The following is a 22931-nucleotide window of genomic DNA, read 5'->3' on the forward strand; positions in this document are numbered from 1 at the left end:
GAGGAGGTCACCCAGCATGACATGACGCGCTAGTGTGTGGGCATTGGAACAGCAGAGGCGGCGGACGCACAGAGGAAAGGAGGAGGAGGAGGAGGGAGGAGGAGGAGGAAGAGGAGGAAGAGGAGGAGGAAGAGGAGGAGGAGGAGGTGGTGGTGGCGGACGAGGACGACAGACGTAGATGAGGAGGTCGAGGGAGGAAAAGGGGTGGAGGCGGAGGTGGTTCCCAGGGCGTTTGCGATGCGGGGAGAAGGAGGAAGAGGGAGAGGAAGGAAGGGGAAAGCAGTGAATGGGGAAGAAGCGGAGGAAGTAGGTGGACAGTTACAGTGGTGAGTCGAGACACAGACGTACACACACACACACGATGTTTGAAAGACTAAGTTTCCCGTAGTGATGGCCTCATAAGTGGAATAATATGGAAGAACAATCCAGACATCATCGAATCTAAAGCCAAATTTGACGGGATCCCACGGGTATAGTTATTCTCTACATTACAGAAAGCCAACCAACCATGGACACCTTTCTCTGCCCATCCTCTTCCGTACCCTTCCACCAGTCACCAATACTTGCCCCCTTGCCCTCGCTACCTCTGTCTCGATCTACACCTGCCCGCCTTCCCACCTACGCCCTTGCCCTGTCCCGCCCCGCCCCGCCCCGCCCCGCCGGTGATGAAAACGCCCAGACACACAGACAGCCGGACATCGCCGTCTTCCCCGATGCTGATGATGACTTTTGTCTCTTACCAGGCCACACAGATTGTCCGCAGGCGGCAGGCAGGCAAGCAGTCAAGCAGGTGGGTCAGCAGAAAGGCAAGCAGACATTTGGAGCTCACACCTGCTTGTCCATCCATCTTCCCAGCGGCTAGAAAACACAGCACACAACCATAACCCTACCAGCCTGCCTAACCCCGGAAAGTTAACCTCCACAACCACCTGCAACCCTATCAGTGAATCCAATCAAACCTACCACTGCGCTCTTTCCCCCATCCCCACAGCTACCCCATACCACATATCAACCTCCACCCAACCCAGTCACCCCACCTACCTCCTACTTCCACATCTCACCACACGCAACACAGACCTCATGCCCTGGGTGGCGCACTACTACTAATGAAGGCCTACAAGCAACGAGACAAGGTATGACGTCCCCAATGCACCCAAATGCGCATTCCATGTGTCTTATGTGCCGATATATTAAAGGAAATTGTGCACATTCCGCGTCTTACATGCCGGTATATCAAAGTATGTGCACATCGTGCGTCTTATATGCAGGTATGTAATAAAAATGTACGTGCGTTTTCACGTGTTTATAAATATGTGGATATGCCGTGCGTCCTATTTGCCGACACAGACATGAAAGGTCACGTGCGTCCTCACGTGTATATATAGACACACCGCGCGCCTTATATGCCGTCATACACACGAACGTTCACGTGCGTGTGTGCGTGTATTTACCTAGTTGTATTTTGCGGGAAGGGGAGCTACGCTCGTGGTATCCCGCCTTTGTATCTCGCAGTGTCTAGTTTGCTCTTAAACTGTGAGCGTGGGTGCGTGCGTGCGCGCGCGTGTGTGTGTGTGTGCATGGATGTGTGTGTGTGTGAGGTGTAGTCGAAAGTTGATAGATCTTGGATTCAGCCTGAAGACAAGTGCCAGCCTCTCCGGGTTGTACCTCCAGATGGATGTGTGGATGTAAATAGGTTTTTGAAGACATTAAGTGGGGATATGGTCCTCTCCGACGTCATCTCGCAGGACCATCTTTAACAGGCACATATTGTTTGTCCCTTACGCAGTCTGTATATGCCAAAATCTACTACTGTACTATTATGTAACATTATGGCCCACATTATGTGAACCACGCAGATTACACAGTGTGTGTGTGTGTGTGTGTGTGTGTGTGTGTATTCACTTGGTCTTTTGGATCACGTGTTGGACTCGTGATCGACAGCTATTTCCCTCCTGGAAGAGAGCTCAGAGCTCGTAGGTCCGATCTATGGGTAATGCTATGACCTTACACACACACACACACACACCCAACTCCCCGCCCACGGGAGTCAGAGTAACGACCCGAAGCGCAGCTGTACCGAAATAATTTCGGCCCTGGGCAGGATTCGAACCAAGCACTACGCGCACCACCATGCTAGTAATTCATCGTTCTACCAACTGTGTGTGTGCGTGTGTGTGTGCGCGCGCGCTTTGACCTCTTACATGCTTTGACTTCAGTTCAACCCATCTCTTATGTACCAGAAACAATACACAGTTTACTCAGTTCAGTGGCTGTTTTTCTGGACACCTGGGTTTGCACCTTCACCTCCTTGCCCAAGACAAAAGAAGAAAATGTTCAGTGTCCTCAGCCCATGTGTGTGCACAAGTGCACATGCCTTGGCATGACACAGCAACTTCTAAAAACAAACACTCCAAAACTTTCAAAAGAAAAGTGCAACAGCCAATCCAGCAACACTTAACTTTCTTTCAATAGAAAAAATGCAACAAATTGAACTAAGCAATATAACAGTAGTACGATACTAATAAATAATAACAATAATAAATAGTTCCAGATTTTTCTTAACCAGACAAGATTTCTCCCATCTTGTCAAAGTCACCTCCATGTTCAAACTTTCCCTCATACCAACCTCAACCTCAACTCCAACTCCCAACACCCCCACAGACACACACACTCCCAATAGATTCCTGAGCCTGGGAGCTTTGTTTGGGAGTGCCACAAGACCTCAAAGACATCCTCTAGTAGTGACAAATGTGACTCTGTGACTCGGCACACAGGATGTGATTAATAGAACAGGCAACTGTTGCGAAAGCAACAACACCCAAGTGGAGAGCTGCCTGGGTGTCACTGCGTGCCACTGACACCATCTCGTCTATACCATAAGTGAATGAATAAACAAAATAAATCAAGTGAAACTAAAAGTCCATAAAATAAACAAATACATAAAAAAATAAAGTTAAACAAAATTAAAAAATTTACCACAAAAAAAGACTAAACATCATAACATAATGAAAAATAACCAAGGAAGCTCCCTTCCATCCCACAATGCTCTTTATAAATTATCTAGACTTATGACAATTAATTACCCTTATCAACCCTCTGGACAGAAAGGTAGAAAGTAGAACTCCCAGTCAACTCAGCTTCCGAGTTCAATTCTCTGCTAAAAAAAATTACTCACAGAATGGTAAATTAATCACTCGTTCCCATGTTACACTCAAGTTAATATAATTTCTACCTACCCAGTTATCCAAATTAATGCATCCACACTGCATATTTAAAATTTTACTCTCATTAAAATATGACGTGAAAAAGGGACATTCTTATCCTTTGCTTTGTAATTTATCTTGAGGGGATGAGGAGGGCTGGGATAGGTGATTGGCATACAGCAAAGTAGTGGGGGAAACCAGCTCCAACTGTCAGGCACTGCCATGGAGAAACTGCATCAATGCATTGTTATTAACCCAAGCAGCGTGATGCCACATGGGGCAACCCTTCATTCCTGTAGTTGCAAGATGGATAATCAAATGTTTTTCTGTGTATTTTCCTAGTTGTATCTTACGGGAAGGGGAGCTATGCTCGTGGTGTCCCGTCTTCATGTCTCGTTTTATCAAGACATTTTTTAAATTTGTGTATTGTTTTTGCACACACCACATTTTCATCTAACTTGTTCCAAACATCTATTACCCTGTGGGGAAAGCTGTTCTTTTTCAGGTCCCTTCTATAATTGTCTTCTTGATTTTCTTTCTGTGTCCTCTTGTATCTCTACTATCCTGGTGGAACTCCACTAATCACTTCATCCCAATTAGAATGTTTGTCTCTTATCACTACTCTCATTTTTCTTTCATGCAAGCATCAAGATTACTCAAGTGTGTCCTTAGTTTCTTTCATCTGTTGTTTTACTATATCTCTAAATTCAATTTTGTTGTTCTCTTGGACTTTTCTCCAACCCTGTACCTCTTTTGCTATGGACTCTTTATTCTCTTTATTATTATTTTTTAATTCCTCATTCTCATCCTTTACTTCTTCTACCTGTCTTTTTAATTCTTCTATTTCTTTATTTAGGTTTTGGTTCTCCTTTAGTTCTTCTAATTTATCAACTCTGTGTAATCTGTGTAAGTTGACAACCTAACCTCCCACTGTTCGTTCATTTTCTCTAGTTTTTCCTCAAGACTTGATAATCGGAGGTTGTCATCTCACCCCTCATTAAATCCATGGAAATAATTATCTTCGCCTTCCATTACGCTGCTCTTATCTATATTTCTAATCTTTACATTTTTACTAATCTCTTTGATTTCACCTCTATCGTCTGCGCATCTTTTGTTGACATTCCTCCTGACTTCCGGGGCCCGTTCCTCCCTTTGCTCATTTCCTTCAATTTTCCTCAGTAATCCCTCCCCTTCTTTTTCTTCACATTTCCACTACACCACAAGCTTTCCCCTTCCCTACTAATACAACACAGGTACTCCCTCATCGTTGAGAGCCACAAAATTTGTAATTATTACAAAAGCGAGGATAATTCCTAATGCTACAAGAGGAAGTCCACAAGAGTGCATTAGTGACACTAATAACCACAGCATACTATTCTCTAATAATAGAAAGAATATTACAGTAATTAAAACAAAGAAAATAATTTACACCTGCCCCCTGAAGCTACACCCTCCAACCTCCCAAATTGCTGACAAAGCACATAATGGCATGTGATTTGAATACACATCACCCAATTTAGCTAAGCACATAAACCACAGACCAGAGGGAACAAAATACTAGAAGAACTCTCTCACTTAAATATATCAAATTCTAACAACCACTTATCCAACAACCTCCTCAATATAAACAACAAGAAACTGCCTGACATAACAAAGTGTACACCCACCCTCCAAACACAAAAAAATATATAAGAAACCATACATGACCTCTCCTTAGACAACTTCCCAAGAGAGGTCACCATAAAACTAGAGGGAGAAATGTAATTGACATACAAGAGGACATTCATGTACAACAAAAAAGCAAATTGGCAAGAGTACATTCATGAAATAAAAAAGAACCTGAAACCTTTAATATATACCAGTTTCCATCTATTGACAGAGTAATGGAGATCCTAGTTATTACTAGTAATCATTCAGAAGGCCAGCAAGATACTTTCCATGAGAATGTGAAAAAAAAACTAAGAGATACCCACCCTACAAAAATAAATAACAAATAAATTAAAATACACAATATAAAAGTAAACAAAATCTAACAAAACAGGAATAAATGCTATAATAATCAGACATCATGACACTAATAAAAAACAAGGAAAGAAAACTGGTATGAATGCATAAGTACAATAGATGGAAAAACAAATGATATACAAATGTGGAGAACTATAAAACCCATCCAACACCAAAATCTCAAAAGTGAATCCCCTACTCATGAAGCACCACCGACCCAAGGGGAAATACCAAAACAGCAATGCAATATTATTGAAACTTCTCTGAAACAAGTTTCAAACCCACACCTCTAGAAAATATGAAAATAACTAGATATGAACAATGCAATTTGACAAATGCCATACCCTTCTCCAACAAATACAGTATGTGGATGGACCAATAAAGAAATTTAAAAACTCCCCACACATAAAACCCTTATAAAATATCAAATATTCATCCAAAACACCTAAGCCCAAACACAATAAAGATACTGAATGACACATTCACCCCTTCCTTTTATGCATTCCCTCATTGAAACACAGCCCCACTTAAATGTGGCAACATTACCCAGGGCTTCATTTCCTTTTCCAAATGATCGGAAGCCTTCCAGAGCCCACCTGGCTGTGAAGAGTTGATGTGGCTATCCTGAGTAGTGAATTTAGCAGGGTGTGTGTGTGGGGGGGGGGGGGGTTACCTGGAGCCTCACAAGGGTCTGTGAAGCAGGGCTCACCTTCGCCTGAGGAGCCATATAACAACTATTGCCCAGCATAGTGCTACACATATAATAAGTACTGCATTAAAAGTGATGGTTGATTGTGCATTTATCTTTTCCTTAAAGTATTTTTCTACATCTTAGTATAACCTTAATCTCTTTTGAGAGGAAGTTCATGAATCTATTGATACTAGTGATATTTGCTGAATGCAATTTCATATCCTAGACCCTTCTTCAGTGGCAATGATAAATATTTAGAATTGTTTTTCTTCTTCCTTTTACACACTTTAGAAATTCAAGATGGGTAGAAGAGTTAATCAAACAAAACATTTAAACAACTAATATAACTCAAGCACATCATTTTGCTTCTCACATGACTTTTATGCCCATATCCTATTGTTTAGCATGACTCACATACATACGCTATTTTTTTTTCTTTAACCATGTGGTGGTGCTGCTGGTGGTAGTGGTGGTGTTGATAATGGTGTTGGTAGTGATAGTGGTCATGGTCGTAGTGGTGATGGCAGTTGTGGTGTTGGTGGTGGCTCCAGTTGCAGCAGAGGCATTGGTGGTACTGGTGGCAACAGCTGCAGCATGGTGCCTGTTTTACTTCCCCTTCCCCAAATAGCCTTTTAGACCACTAAATCTGCCTATGGGTTCCAAGACGTTTCCTTCAGCTGAATAAAATCAACTGACAGCAGCTAGAATAAATTACTTAAGTTATCAAATGCAGTACCATGAGTGATTTGTGAATTTTAATATGGCTGCTAACAAAGCAATTTTATTCAGCTGAAAGAAGCTTGCAGAAAAAAAGTGGAAAATTATCTCAACCCTTCCACATCTGTACATGAAATACTTTGACTATCATGATGAAATCTTACTTAGAAGAAAACAATAAGTAAATAAAAAAGTATTAAAAAAAAATTAAAATAAAAAGAAACCTTATAATCTGGCTGCTGCTAAGCTTCTTTGCTTAACTTTGTAACATTTTTTGGTAGAAATTCGGTTCATGAGATCAGCAGCAAACATTCTGTTTACCAAAACATTCCATAATTTACTTAGGTAGGCAATTTTGCAAGCTACTGCTTCAGATGTTTGACCAACCCATGATAATACCTAATCATAACAAATAAATAAATGAATTCTACATCCCATCAATTGAAAACATCAACCCAGGAAGTCATAATAAATACCATCCACCACACAGGGCCTGAATAACAACTTGAAGGTCACTTCCCCATGGATCTGACATGATCACTACACATGAATTTACTGATCTTGTGTGGAATACAACTAGAAGGCAAAATGCACCCAAGGTCAATGCAACTGTGGCATGAGCGGCTAGTACATAAGGAGAATGTTTTAACATTACCATAGCATGCAACATATAAAATTTACCTCTTCCCTCTGAATCCTTTCTTCCCAAGAGGACAGAGTCCTCCTGGCCAGGCTGCAGTTCAGCCACCATCCAGCTCTTCTAAGTTACCAGAAGAGGCTGGATGACCTTATCACTGCATCATACATAATCATGCATGCCAACAACACAATATACACTCTATAAGGGATTTGTGGGAAAACCCCACTCCAGCCATGGCGTTCTTCTGGGAGACAGGATTGCTCAGACAAAGTCTATGGAACAACAGCAACAACAGCTGACCTCTTCTCTCCACTTCCTCCAATTTCTTCAGGACTAAGGCTCACTATAATGCAGCCCCACTTTAATATAGTATCATAGCCCATAATCTATAGTACTTGGCTCTTGAAGTTGATGGCATTATCTATTCTCCCAAATAGTCAACAGGCACCCAAACCCCTGGAGAGGTATCAATATGACTGTTCCAAATGATGGTTACACTGTGAGAACTCCTAGCATGCCCAATACCAATGAATTTTCAATCTTAATGGAACAGACAGAAGTAGAGACCTGAAAGTCCAACCAAAGGTCTGAGGGACAGGGTTTACTTGTTCTACCCTAAAAAATATCCAACAATAACTTTGAAAAAGGATGTTAGGCTTCTACATATCTAATTTGCTCTAATCCAGTTTTTAAAATACTTATACATGTCACACGCAGAAATATAGTAACCAGATCTAAAATGTGACAAGCTCACAAGACATATTGTTCTAGATGAGTAAATACTAGATAAAATGGAACTGCCCACACTGGAAGAGACCAAGAAAACAGTGGGCATAACTGACTAGGAAAATCTCTTAGTATGGGACAAAACATCAAGAGGATAGGAAACGAAACTTGGAAAGAAAAGGATACCAGTTGTGAAATAACCTTGAAAAAAAAAAGTTCAATTAGTCATCAACAACAAATTAACCCAATTTTGACTGATGGGGACACATCACAAGAACCCCAACTTTAGTTTTTATACTCTATACAAGTACAACAATTAGGTAAATACACTACTGTTTCTCTAAATTTCTGCACTGTTTGAAATTTGGCAGTAACTATTCTTGTTCACACTTTAGTAATTACAACAAAAGTTTGCACAACTGTGTTGAAAACTTAAATTTATGACCTGATTTCCAAAATGTACAGTGAAGAAAATATATAGTTTGTATTGAAAAAAATAATAATAATAATAATAATGGTAATCCAACACCTACACAAAATCACAAGTAGAGCATGTTTTAGGCAAGATTCATCCCAACAATATTAAGACATGCTCTTCAGATTCTCACAATGCAAAAGAGACCCTACATAAACAGGGTCTCAAATATTTAGGACCTTTATCATGCGAGGCCTACTCCTTTAGCAATTGATATCAGCTTCCAGATACTAATGTGCCAAGTACTGTAGGCAGCATCAACTCTTGCTATGTACTGAAGAAATCAAATCCATCTTTCCTGTCATAATTTAAAGCATACCTGTTATCAAATTCTTGTCCAAAATAATCAATCAACCGGACAAGGCTTTTATTGTATAACTTTCAACTTTATATTTGTTTTTCATGACTCACAACTTTCCAAATTTTTTAAAGACTTTCTGAATGCCTTTTTTTACACAAATTTTCCACTAAGAACTTTCAAGACACAACAAACAAACAAATGGCTCACTTACAATGAACATCACTCCCCTTCCTTTTTCCTTAAACAGAAATTCCATTATATCTTATTCTAGAAGAACCAATACCAATACAGAAGTGTGCTAGTTTCACCCTTCTCGCCAATTCCCAGCACTCACATTCACTCAGTTGTGGTTTTGAATCCCACCCTTCCCTCCTATTCCCAGCAGCAAATGTTATCAGCCCAAACAGTCCAAGTGAACAGGGCAAAGGTGACAGCTTTGGATGCAACTAAGCATCTCCTGATGTAGGCTCTTCACCCTTACCTTGATACCAATATCCTTCTCTTCTCTCTACATTTTCCTTCTTGAAGTGAACCTTCTTTCCAAACTCTAATCCTTTTCATACTACAACACCTGACATACCACCCCAACAGTTTAAGGACATCATGCTCCCACATTTAACTTAAATTCTACTAAATGACCCACACTACCACCCAACTCTATAACCAAAATATGATCTTTGACATTGGCACAACACCATCCTTGAAGACAGAAAATCTGAGGAACTGTTGGTGATAAAATACAATGCAGCACTACACTCCTGGTCATCTGAATTTGCATACTAGAAGAAAATAAATAAATAAATAGATAAATAAAAAATTATGATAATTTAAAATTCAATAATAATAAATTAATAAATACAAAATAAATCAATCAAAGTTTTTATACAAGCATCTGTGCATGGCATGGTGAGGTGAAACAGCCACTTCAACCAATATTGGCAAGTTGAATTAAGCTGAGAATGTAAAACAAGCATCACTAGTCTTGTGATCCAGTTATTATGCATTATTTGCAACACAAATAAATACAGAATACATTTTAAAAGAGAGAAAATACAAGTGTCCAGAGTCCCCAGAGGGCCTGGAGACCAGTTCTAAGTGCTGTGGCTGTGGATTCTCCACTTTGTGAAACACAAGGCAATAACAACACCACAACCATAATGATAATAATAATAACAATTATTATTACTATTATGAATGTCCAGACCTCTTTCAATCCTAGTGATTTTTTTCTAATATGTATCATTAAATTCCATCCTAGCCTTCTGAAAGGGTGGAGTTTGTGACATTATACCATATCATCATATCATGTATCTATGGGAGGAGAATTACCAGAGCACTGGAAAAATGCTTGTATAGTTCTACTTTATAAAGGAAAAGGAGACAACTATGAATACAGCTTCAGGGTGATCAGTCTGTTGACTGTAGTTGGCATATGATAGGATATTTCAATCTCTGACTCTCACATTACTGTACACATTCTTACACTCGTTCACTCCAGACAACACTACAAGATCTATTCATTAAGTGACTTATATGCTGAACTAGTGGCCATGGATGAGTATTCGGTTAGATGACAGCTATAAGCACAATTAGGCACTGGCAAACTATCTTGATTTTAGCAATAAAAGTATTCAACTTTCCAGTGAGTTGATAACAGTAATTACAAATTAATATTGAAGCTGATGAATATCTAAATAATAATAATAGTAATTACTGCCTAAAATTTCACTGAATGGTTCTTCATTCAATACCCTATTATACCCCAAATCCACCAATGAACTGAATAAAATCATTTGAAACTATTAAAAAATAAATAAAAATAAAGCAAGAAAAGGATACAATCATTGGATTCTAGGTATGTTAACTAACATATAACTATTAGGACAGTATTCTATCAGAATGTATATATACTTGGTACAATATAAACTTTAATATCATGGCCCAACATATTTTTTTCTTGACTTGGATCCTACAGAGGAAGTCAAATATATTTTATAAAACTTTCTACAGTAGCCCTTATGTCTTATTACATATGAAAATCCCACTCTGTACAAATTCAATGTACCAGTATATAATCTCATCAACTTGTGCAGACACAACCCAAATTTTGGGGATGTCAGACATGCCAATTTATATACTTCTGTTTTACATAGCCAGCTCTAACACATCTCTCTTTCTATGAGCAATACTTTTTTCCCATAACTCCAACTATATACTCTGGCTGCCATCAAGCAATTCAATTTCATTCAGGGGAGAGGAACCCCTCACCAGCAGTTGGGTGAAAATCTAATCTATTTTTCAAACACCACCCAGTTAACAAAAAATTAACTAGACCCTTCCTAACCACAGGTTATTATAAATAACATGATGCAGATGGGACACTTAATTGGTTCATCAACTCTCTCCAATGAACTACTGCGACTATCAGGATCCGATTAGCCTTAATTATTATTCTAAATGTTGCTGCTTCAGGTGTCCCTTTGATTGATTTGGTTTAAGGTCTTGACCCCCCCCCCAATCAGGAGGTTTGGCCAGAGCCCTTTACAAAGGACTTTGTAGCGCGGAATTTAGCAAACCATGCCCTTGGTCCAACTCACTCACAGCAGGGTTTGAACCACCAATATCTTGACCTCTGTTGCAAGTAGCAATGTTCTTACCTACTTGACCAGCAAAAATTCTCCACTTATTTCATGTCCTCTTTTAATTCATCCCCACTTGAGGGTGACTGCACATTTAATGATACTGATATTTTAGACTTTCGTGACATCCCTACAGACCAAGTCATTCAGCATTCTTTCTTTTATGAAAAAAATAATGCTGGTCAATTTGAACTTCTATCATCCCTCCATCCTGCTACACTCCATAAACTTCCCCTTTATCATCTCTACACCTCCATCTATTTGGTATGATATAGTTCCACAGGATTGAAGTGCTGGTTATTGCCAACAAAATACAATACTTGTTTAACTTATTCATATCATATTCTATACCTAGCTATATAGCATGGGATTCTTTAACTTTTTATGGGAGGTAGCCCTTACAATTTTGATATTCATAAACATCTTCAAAGGTCACAAACAACAAACTTAGACAAACGCAAAAAATTTAGGTTTTGACATGTAAAAAGTATGTTCATATCTTGTACTCCACTGTGACACCAGTAGTAAATTGTACTCAGTTATCAGTTAACAGTCTCTGTAACAGCTTACTACACTTAGCTGATAAGATCAGTCTTCATATCAGCAACCATGGTAAGACATGGTCATGTACTGTACATTTGGTAACTACAAATCAGCCTTTAAAGATGGTTAATTTGACCAACATTAAGCACATTTTACACCCTTCAATACTGTGGTACGCTATACATATTTTGTTGTCACAAATGCCTCAATGAAACCTCAAGATAGGTCTAAAGCCCCCCTCTGGTGAATAACAATGTCAGGTGTTTGCCCACTTCCATAAAAAAAATTATACTTTATATATATATATATATATATAGATATATATATATATATAAACTGCCTATCATTACTTACCATGACACCTTTCTACACATTATGAAATACAAGATAGAAACTTGTTTCATATACACAGTTGAATCAGCCTACCACAAAAACAACAGTTGTTGTGTTTTGTTGGTACTTCTATTCTTGGGGACAATATTGCACTGAAGAGATGGATTCAGATATGGTAAGAGACTTTAAGTTCAATGGAGGGTACCTTCAATCATAAAAAGATGCAGTGTGACTCAAGTCAACTGGGATACTATTAAGCCCCCTACATATCAATTAAATGAAATTGTTGCCTTAAATTTCATTGACTGGAAACCTGCACCACCACAGCATTTGGTGATGGTCTACAATTGCCCTCCCATAGACCTCTCTCTTGAAAAAAGACTAACGTCTGCACTGTATTACCATGGGACTGCTTCTGTCACTGACTGATGATAGTAAAAAGTAGTCACCAGTTTTCAGCTCTCTATGTTTAAAGGTGAGGGAAATACAGATGGAAGAGAAGAAGTTGACATGGTTTTAAGATGGGCAGTAGAATATTGTCATCTTTCTCACAGGACAACCTCATGCAGGTACCTATCATTGATCTCTCCCTAAAATAATGACTGCATAAACTTGTGCAATCAATACTTCATACAGGAAAAAATATTGAAAAAAAGGGATATTGTAATGAGAGCCTTTATGCCAACACACAAATGTTTTCACTCAAAATATAGTGTGATATTTTTACTATCATAATCTCTGTATATCCAATACGAGATCTAGTCACTGGAAGTTCTATTTCATCCCTAATCAGTGATCTGCCATATCCCTCTTCCACTGTTCAAATGTGACAGTAACTACAATGATAAAAACAAATTAACTTAATTCACCTAACTTTTTTGTATATCCTACTATGTATCAAGTTAAGACGTGATGACATAAGAGGGATGCAAAATGGGCTTCAACTGTTTATAAAGTAGATGTGAGCTTTGATTCAACCATCCACCTTATAATGCCAAGATAATTTTTAATTTATAGGTAGAGATGAAGCTATACGAAAAAAGTCAATTTAGTTTTCTTGATGATAACATTCCAGAAACTCATTTTAGTTCACTTGTGCCGCATAAATGCAAGTTAATTTTGAGTTTTATTCAAAACATGAAATCCCCATATCACAGCGACTTCTTGAAGTACAATTCTAGTACAGGTCTATAATTCAATTTAACACAACAAAGGGTAACCCAAACTAAAACAACTTTTATCTCATAAATTCTGCCTTTCAAATTTACTCAAAGCTTCCCAGGTTAAAATACATTCACTGTAACTACAATAATGATTACAAAGGATTACAAAGGCGGAGCATGCCGACAGGAGACCTTTTGGTCCATATCTAGGTCGGATGCGAAAAAAAATCATAATAAAATAATAAATAAAAACTATAATAATGTAAATAACAAATAAAATAAATAAATGCATAGGTATAGTTAAATAATAAACAAACAGGTAAATAGTAAATAATAATAAATTGACATATAACTAATAATAAATGAAAATCAAACAGACAAATGATAACAAAACAAAAACAAATAATATAAAATAAATTATAATCATTACAGTATCTTGCTTAGGTGTTTATCTAAATGATTCTTAAAGCTTCGAACTGAACTACATTGCACTACCTGTGCAGGAAGTTTATTCCATTCATTAACTACACGGTTGGCAAAGTTGTTTCTACCTACTTCCAAATTGAATCTATTTCCGGACAGTTTGAGACCATTGTTTCTTGTCTGATTCTCATTCAATGTGAAAATTTTGTCACTTTTGATGTCAATTCCCTTTAGAATCTTAAAGACCTGTATCAAGTCACCTCTGAGTCTACGCTTTTTTAGGGAAAACAGATTCATATGTTTTAGTCGATTTTTGTATGATTTATTTTTTATATTTGGAATCAGTTTTGTGGCTCGCCGTTGTACTTTTTCCAGTCTGTCAATGTCTTTACTCATTCAACTTCTTTCTAGAATAAAAAGAATTATAATTACAGAGATGATAAACCCATGAGTAGAAGACTTTCTCATTACCACAGATTCTGAGCTAGATCAGCTAAAGAATGAGGTCTAAACTCATACACAGTTGCAATTATTCTTGAACTTTATTCTATGGTTACTACTGTGCAATGATTCACCTGTGAGTTACCTGTTGTTCAAGGGTTATAGGCTACTTACTGTAGACAGTCATCAGTGTTCTGCGATCTTCCTTAGTTCAGGAAACCCTGCACTGTTTACAAGTAAACAATAACTAACCTGATTAGATCTAGAATGTTATTTGCATTCTCCCCTCTCCATTCCTACAATATAGACCCGATGTATTACCAAGACCTTGTCACCATACAATAATATGAATAGGAATGAAAGACACACTGGGCCATAGAGGCTTTCTTTTCAAGTTCAAAAGACTGCTTACCAATGTTCAACTTATGTTAGTGGCTTTTAAAAGAACCTCAATTACTCATAAACTATGCAAATCAGATTAATGTCATAAGTGATTATTAATTTTTCTGGCTGCCACCACACATTTTAATTTATATGAGGAACTGTCTCATCATAATAGTCTCTACCCAGAGCTGGGCATGTTCCTCAGTGTGTCCCTAAGTGCATTCCTGTGTCCTGACTGACACATATATACTGTGGGCAGGACACCGAAGAATGCACCGAGGAATGCACCTAGCTCTCTCTCTAACAAAATGACAACAAAGGAGTTGTAACACATAGCAAGTATAAAAATAAAACTTGTGCTAAATTCAAGTGTTTGGGATTGTGACACAAACAACACCAGGTGGAAACCTATTCCATATATCAACTTCAGACGACCCAACAACAGTCCAGCATTATAACTATAAAATAGCAGCTGAAACCACAAAAGTTCACCTCAATCACACTGCTTCCCATAAATATCATGAATCTAAGAACCACAAAACAGTCTAATGGTCCAAGATTTGTATTGGGCCTCACAGCTGATGCATACATGAACTACAACCCAGACATTGAAGACCTAACATACACTGAAATAATGTAACTAAAACAGTAGGAGGCACAGGATTTGGCCAGAAGAAACACTTATCACTACATATAAACAACTCACAAGAATTACACTGGCTGCACTACAAACATACCATCTACACTAAGTAACTACTACACTACACAAAAATGATAAGCACACAATTCTATGTAAGGGCCCTTGAATCCACCCAACCCTCACACACAACACTAACACAGCCCCCCAATACTTTTAATATACAAACACCATCAGCAATATTAAACTCAACATCTACAATAACACCCTCAGTAACCCACATTACATACAAAAACACAGATTAAAAAAAAAAAAATTAAATTCTATACTTCACCAAACTCCACAAAAGAAATCAACCCAACAGAGAAATCTCTCCAAAGACATGAATTACATTGGCTTGCCTACATTCAGATCATCACCCCACATTAAAACAATATCAACACAGAATTAGATCAATAGTACACTCCACTTGTCCCAGGTGCAACCACCACACAGAAGACACATAGCACCTAAAACTACTATTCTACACTTGTCTCTCTCTAACAACACATGATCTCTTAAGTGACTTATGGGTTGAACTCGTGCCCACGGTTGGTTTCTTGTAAGCCATGCATGAAAATAAAGGCAAAATATTATCCACCTACAGTACAATATCAATAGAATGCTTTTCTATATTTGCATCACCTCCCCTATGAGAAATCAAACCATCCCTATTACCCTAATCCCAAAAGAAAATGTAGCCCTGGGACAGCTGCTGTTTTGCTCCTTCAGCAGTCACTCCATTACCTCGGCATTCCACAGCCTGCAAGCCATCAGTCTACTGGGTGGCTGCCATTATAGGATACTCCACCCAGTATAGGAGCAACAACCAGTGTCAATTGCCCTACCAGCTCTCCAAGATCTCCCACCAACACACGCACACATAATCAATCAATCTTCATTCTTGGTGTTTACATATTTCCTGTCCCCCCACAAGGTCTTATGCATTGTTCTCAAATGGACTCTGTTACTGTTTTTTTTCTCTATTTTCATTCCTCTATGTTCACAATCCATGTTCTATTTACAAATTTTAAGCTTGATAATAATAGCACCTCTTCTGCAGATTTTTTTTCCTTGAAAACTAATTCCAGGGTCAGTTTTAGTTCTAATTGTACACATGCACACAAACACACACATACAAAAACTAAAAAAGCAAACTTGTTTGAAACATGTTAGGAAGTATAGCTTTCCCCTTTATACTACAAGGTAAATACAAATACGCACACACACACACACAAACCAGTCAATTTTGCCTTGATTTTTGTTGTGCAGTGATGATGTTCCACCATTGTCTAGGACCTTACTAATGACACTTACAATTGAGAAAACAAGAACACCAAGTTTCTAATATCCACATATACACCAAATCCTCAACAGGTTCCATCTGAGGTGCACAAACATTACTTCCATTCATCACCACACATCCACATGGACATGTAAACACTGTGTATATCCTTAAGGATGGAAAGGGTTAATATAATTTCCATTCCCAATTTTTTTTAGCACTTCACACCTAACTTTGCATCTCCTGCCCCTTGCTGGATAACCTCAAGGTTGATTGGCATGTGGATATCTCCTTACTTCATGTTTTTCCCCATTCACTGCACTACTGGTTCATTAGAGCTATACACTAACAAAATTAGCAACAAGTCACCTCAATGCATTTGTCCCAATTCTGAGAGATAGAGATAGAGATAGAGAGAGAGAGAGAGAGAGAATGCACAACTGAAAAATTATGCCATTAAATCTTGTGGTTTTTGAGGATGCTTTGTATGTAGACAGACACATCTAAATCACTATGCACTGGTGATGCTTTTCCTTGTATTCTGCCCACTGCAAGGCTATTTTAGCTTTCTCTGTGGTACTCCAACAAAGGGGCTACAACCTCTCTTGATCTGTTGTTGATTTGTCCTTTCTGTACTGAACATCATATATTTATTCTGGTCAATGCCACTTTTTTATTCATCTACATGGCACCTCTGCATGTCAAATGGGTTAACCATATTTCTATTAAACACAAATCTTTCAACCTACCCTACCCTCATACCATTACATCATTTCTGATGTAAAATATACAATCTTTGCCATTTTTCCTTTTCAATACTCTTTGACAAATTACTCTGATATAGGGACCAGAACTGAGCTATATAATCAAGGCAAGGCTAAATACTACATATATAAAAATGCCTGTTCCACTGTACTGTTACATACACACAAACTCTGGTAATATCTAGATGTATGTCTTACTACCAAACATTTCATAATAATTAATGTATTGAAAGTTTTGTTGATCAATGTACAGTCCTGTTGCAATAAATACAACACGTCCTACCTCATACTTACTGATGCTAAATTTCGTCCAAGAAATTTATAGTTTGTACTGGAAATATTTGGTTACATGTTATGTTTACATTGAATTCAATTCCCTCCTGCTTTTGCTAGTTAACATATGCAATTTAACTTCATTAACACTGGTGCTACAAAAACTATTAAGCCAAGATTGGTGCCCTGAAGTACTCCACTCATTACTGCTCACCTGAGAACTACTCAAATTTGAAACACCTGCACATTTTTTACTACAATCTCTTACCTAAAATGTTACCAAGCATGCCATGAATCTTATCTTTCTAATCTGGCCTTCAAGTACAAATATATCAAAGCACTACAATCTATTAATTAAAAGACAACAGATTTGAGATTCAATTCAGAACACCTATATCAACTTTCTTGAAAGTTACCACTTCATCCACTACTTTCTAGAATTTGAATTACAAAACTGACTTTAGGAGACATCAAATAATGAGTAGTAGTCAAGCAAACTAGAGCACCAGCATCTGGAGGTATGAACCCAAAAGTAAACAATTCAAATCTACTTGTCAACATTGTGCAGTTATGGGTCAGTGTGTGCATGCCTATATAAGATTCACTTAATATTCAACCATGTATTCCACCTCATCTGCCAGACAACCAATTAATTCATAGCTCTGAATCTCTTTCACAGGATTTTGGTTGGCTTACAGGTCACTTTGGTAGAAAGAAAAAAAAAAAAAAAAAAAAAAAAAAAAAAATATATATATATATATATATATAAATAAAATAAAATAATAATAATGTGAGGGCAATTGCATCTGGTGTCTAATTTTTTGTCAATCCCATGCTTGTAATGTTTTCATCCTGGACAGTATTCTAAGTGTTGGCAGGCTAGTATTATTGTGCATCTTGGGAGTGTTTTTTCTCCTGGGTTTACGTAAGAGAGCATCTGATCCAATACTGAATTTGTTAGTTTCTAAAAGAATTAGATTTTTTTTTTAAATTGTGTGTCTATCTTTCTGCGAGTTATTGTGGGATGCTATTTTGTGTCATCTTCCAACACCACCAACTACCTCAATTCCATTTAAAGGTGAAGACTGAGTCCAAGCTCTCTATTATCTTTGCATTTCCTCTACCTTTAAACACAAGGAGAGTTGACAACCGGCAACTGCTCCCCTCCTATTACTTTAAGCAAGTGACAAGAAACAACATATACATGAATACTATGCAAACATCAATTCAAGTTTTCGTCCCAGGGAGATCTATGGAAGGGCCCATGGACCAGCGCTACTGCAGTGGGGCTACAGGTATCCAGTCGGCAAAGCTTGCAGCAACGATCAATTGTTCTGTCTTCATTATGATCATTCTTCATAATTTGTTTCACTTTTATTAGGAATGTAATCTGAAGTGTAATTATCTGTAGCTATACACTGCAATCTTAAACCCACACTTTTTCAACCCATAAATTCAAAATATAAATAAAGCATACATAAATATTACTTTGTTCTTGTTATTTCACTTGAAACCCATGAAATAAAAGTTCATCATCCCATTTCCACAAAGTGGGAAGTGAGAAACCCTTGGTAGGGCAAGCCATGTCTGTTGTGGCAGGCCACTGTTCTTGTTTTGTTTTGTTTTTTTAAGTCAATGTTTGGGTTCCCTCCACACCATTTTTTCTCTACTCACCAAGTTATGATTGGGTTGTACATGATTATTCTAATGTATTTTGTTACTTATAGACATCACTTCCATCCTTTACACTAAAGAAGTGGAATAATACCAGTGGTAAACATAAATAGTTGATTTTTTTTTTATGACTACATACATCTCCCACCATCTTTTCTGGTTGCCTCTCATGCCCAATTAAACTGCCACAATAACTTTAAATTACAAAAATTACTTGGAAATCACTTGACAGCCACACCAGAACCCTAAGATTTGCCATACTGTTTGAATCTCAAATTTTGAAGTTTTCAGTCAATCACAAGTCACACTATTACTTTACTATTTTATTCCAATAGCATATACAAGACCAATAATTTGACCCAAATGTTAAGGATACACATATCATTTCAGTTTCCTACAAGCAAAGCACTGCTCAGGACATCACCTAGCAATGAAACAGCACCAACACAGCATGGGCATGGCCAGATTCAAATCAACTCAGATGCCCCACACACAAGATATTGCATCACACCCTACACTGTCCCACTATTGCTCTACCCAGACAACACAACAATTCTTTGCTCAGTGATTTGTGTACCAATCCAGTGGCCACTGCCAGTTATCTTGGAGCTCTGTAGTTGTCAGTAAATACCATGACTGAATGCAAGAATTGGAGCAACATATTGTCTGATTTGCATTTTTTTCCTCATTTGCTCTTACAATTCTTTTCTTCCTAACAAAATTACTTTAAATAAAAATTAATGCAAACATGCTATAATAGCCAACCTATTTACTATTTAATAGTATTAAACAACAAACCATTTTATCTGCCAAGATTATAATGGCATTACAGGAACATGACATTTAAAACTGTTTAACTAATTTGTGGTTCTGTTATAACCTATTTAATTCAATACAGTATACTGCAAGACAAGTGATGCATCAATCTATCAATCACACTAGATGACTAGCATTTGTTTATATTTCAACTGTAAAGGTTGTTCTTAAAGAAACAAATGAAAGTCACTAAGTGAAAAACTAAAAAACAATCTACATCATTGACAGATACAGTGATTTACTGAATAGGCAAACTGGATACTTTACAACAAGTCATTAGATAATAGTTTTACCAAGGCAATTATGACATAGTTACTAGTAATGTTTTCAACAGACAACCACTCCTCTACCTAATTATCTACTATAACTAGAAAATTAACATTTCATTACTAGATAATAAGTATACATAAATGTACATAAACTACTAACTAAAGCTGTCATTCTTGATGAAGCTTGTCATACCAAACCTAGAACCTATCTCAGTACCTCAAAACCTTACATGTATATTAAATCATTTTCAAATGTATCAAATCTACATGATATAAGTACTGAAAACAGTAGATGATTTATGGAATAATTGAATAGAGCTGCCAGATTTTGTTCTCACAAGAACAGTCAGAAGAGTACCAATAACATGAAATCTGTTATTCCATTTACTGTCATTGAAATGTTTGTATTTCCAAACAACATGTAACAACTATTTAAACAAGATTCGCTCACATAACTTTTAACATCAACACTAATGCTTATATCCCAGTGAGAATTTGTAATTGAAGTCAGACTTGATTGTTGGGTAGGAATATTACAAAATGGCTGAACCTGTCACATAATAATGTCACATCTAAGTTATATACCCACTGTGGTTTTCATTATGACACTTTTCACATATTCTGGTAACAATTACAACAACAACAAATCCAAATTCGTTATTTTTTCCTATTTCGAAAGTCTATCATATATATTCTTCGTGTGCCCAAAAGGCCCTTTGGCTATAGCTATGTACCCCCATCTCACCCTCCTCCTCCATATTTCATACAACTGTCACAATCAGATAATTCATTATATCCCAAATGAAATACATCTTCTTCCTCCCATTGAAAAATGTATAATATATATAATGCAATGCAATGATTTTTTGCACCAAAAAGGCGGGAGTTATACTGGCACGCCTACTTTCGAGTATTAAATTTGAATGTAAATCAAACTACAGCTTACCTTGATCATATGAATACAGAAGGTGACTTAATGTCACCTGGGAGTTGTCTGGCAAGAGGTCTGTGTCAGTTATCTAAGCATATAGGCTCGAATTTTGTTTTTCGCACTCAGAATATTTTCAAACATCGATGTAAACAGAAGCTATGCTTAGACCATTTCACACATGTCAACCTCAATTTGACATTTCCAATAAACTAGGGACTGTGGTATACGTTCCTTTAAAATCTTCCCATTCCGTTGAACTCCCCTGCTCACTGAAAATGCCTAACACTCTTTCACTTCAAAAATATTTGTCTATTTCTTGACGAAAACGGAGATACCTCCAATCACAAATCGGCCATGTTGAACATCCAATACGGGGTTCACAAGCACGGAATTATATCTGCGCATGCGCAATTCATTCTACATATAATGTTCGTCTGTTTCTTTCCTATGAAAACCTTGTACATAATTATGCATATATAATTATAATAAAAATAATGATTAGTTAATAATATTATCAATGATTTATATACATTTAGGTATACCAAAACCACCGTATTTTTTGTATGGAGATAAAAAACAATGCGTGAAGGAAGGTTAAACTATTTGAAAACAGACGGTCTTTCATTTGTTTCTACTTCTATTTCATTTTTAGTCATTATTATGGAAATAATACAATCACGATTTACTACATAAGTTAGTTAAGTTCACTTACAAGCAGTTTGACAAAATGTATATTTACAGTTTTAAGTGCAAACTATAATAGATGGTTGTTCTCAAAATTCTCATGACAGTATTCTTGAGCTATTAATGTCAATGGGAACTATCAAGAGTAAATGGTGCCATGATTCAGCCAAGAGTATGAACTGAAAAGTCTTCAGTGAAACGTATAAGTAACGTTTCTCTGAGTCAGAATTCCTCTTTCTTCTTTAATCACTTCAGTACTACACAGACAAACCTACATAGCAAAAAAATTTTATTTGACAGGAATTATGCAGTAGCTAGAGTTGCACAGAATTATAAACTATTAAAGGTGCAATACCGCAAAACAGAATGTTGCGTCTATAGAATGACGGATGTGCTACAGTCGGCAGTGAATGAAACAACAGTTCCTATTCACGCATCGCAAAACCAGATTACAAGAGCATAATTAACAGAAATATTCTATCGAACGTTAGGTCATGGAATGCCGACGGAGCATCTGGTAAATCGCAGTGGCAACATACTCATGCACAAACACTCAAACAGGCACGAACACAAACGCACGTAAACAAGCGCGATCATTCTATTTGTGTGGATGTCTAATCACATTCATTTTGTTTGTTGTTCATCTATAATTATTCAAACGACATACAAGCTGTCGTAATTGTAATTTTAGAGTAATTATATTAAAAAATGTGTACGTGCTTCACAGCTCAAAAATCCATGTTTAGTGAGTGCGTTTGCATGAGCGTCGGCTTGATGACAGCCTAGACATGTTCGTATCTGTTTGTGTGCGCGCGGCACGCAATATTTAGAGTATGTCTCCTGTTACCTGTATTTACAGAGGCGAGGCAAATTTCA

General features: G+C 37.3%; 2 protein-coding genes across 4 annotated transcripts in view; one reads left to right on the forward strand and one right to left on the reverse strand.

Moving 5' to 3' along the window:
* upSET (SET domain-containing protein upSET) overlaps positions 1 to 21746 on the reverse strand; it is an 85359-nt gene extending 63613 nt beyond the window's left edge. For 2 of the 3 annotated variants that reach the window (XM_076185117.1, XM_076185116.1), the window contains exon 1: positions 21387 to 21746. The gene's annotated coding sequence lies outside the window, so the exon portion shown is untranslated. The remainder of the gene's footprint in view (positions 1 to 21386) is intronic. The other variant, XM_076185118.1, reaches the window with a different exon arrangement.
* Positions 163 to 21380, forward strand: LOC143025448 (uncharacterized). Its single transcript, XM_076185126.1, has 2 exons — positions 163 to 790; positions 18926 to 21380. Exons 1-2 carry the CDS (start codon positions 509 to 511, stop codon positions 19028 to 19030), a joined length of 387 nt encoding a protein of 128 aa, XP_076041241.1. The 5' UTR covers positions 163 to 508; the 3' UTR covers positions 19031 to 21380.
* Positions 21747 to 22931: the final 1185 nt, after the last annotated feature.

Source organism: Oratosquilla oratoria, chromosome 5 (assembly GCF_046742065.1).
Source record: "Oratosquilla oratoria isolate Oo_2021 chromosome 5, ASM4674206v1, whole genome shotgun sequence".
Taxonomy (NCBI): Eukaryota; Metazoa; Arthropoda; class Malacostraca; order Stomatopoda; family Squillidae; genus Oratosquilla; species Oratosquilla oratoria.

Excerpts from the sequence above, each read along its gene's own strand:
- LOC143025448 (XM_076185126.1), top strand. The coding sequence starts at position 509 with ATGGACACCTTTCTCTGCCCATCCTCTTCCGTACCCTTCCACCAGTCA. Across the intron at positions 791-18,925 it reads GCAGGCAAGCAGTCAAGCAG|GGAGATCTATGGAAGGGCCC; the intron begins GTGGGTCAGCAG and ends TTTTCGTCCCAG.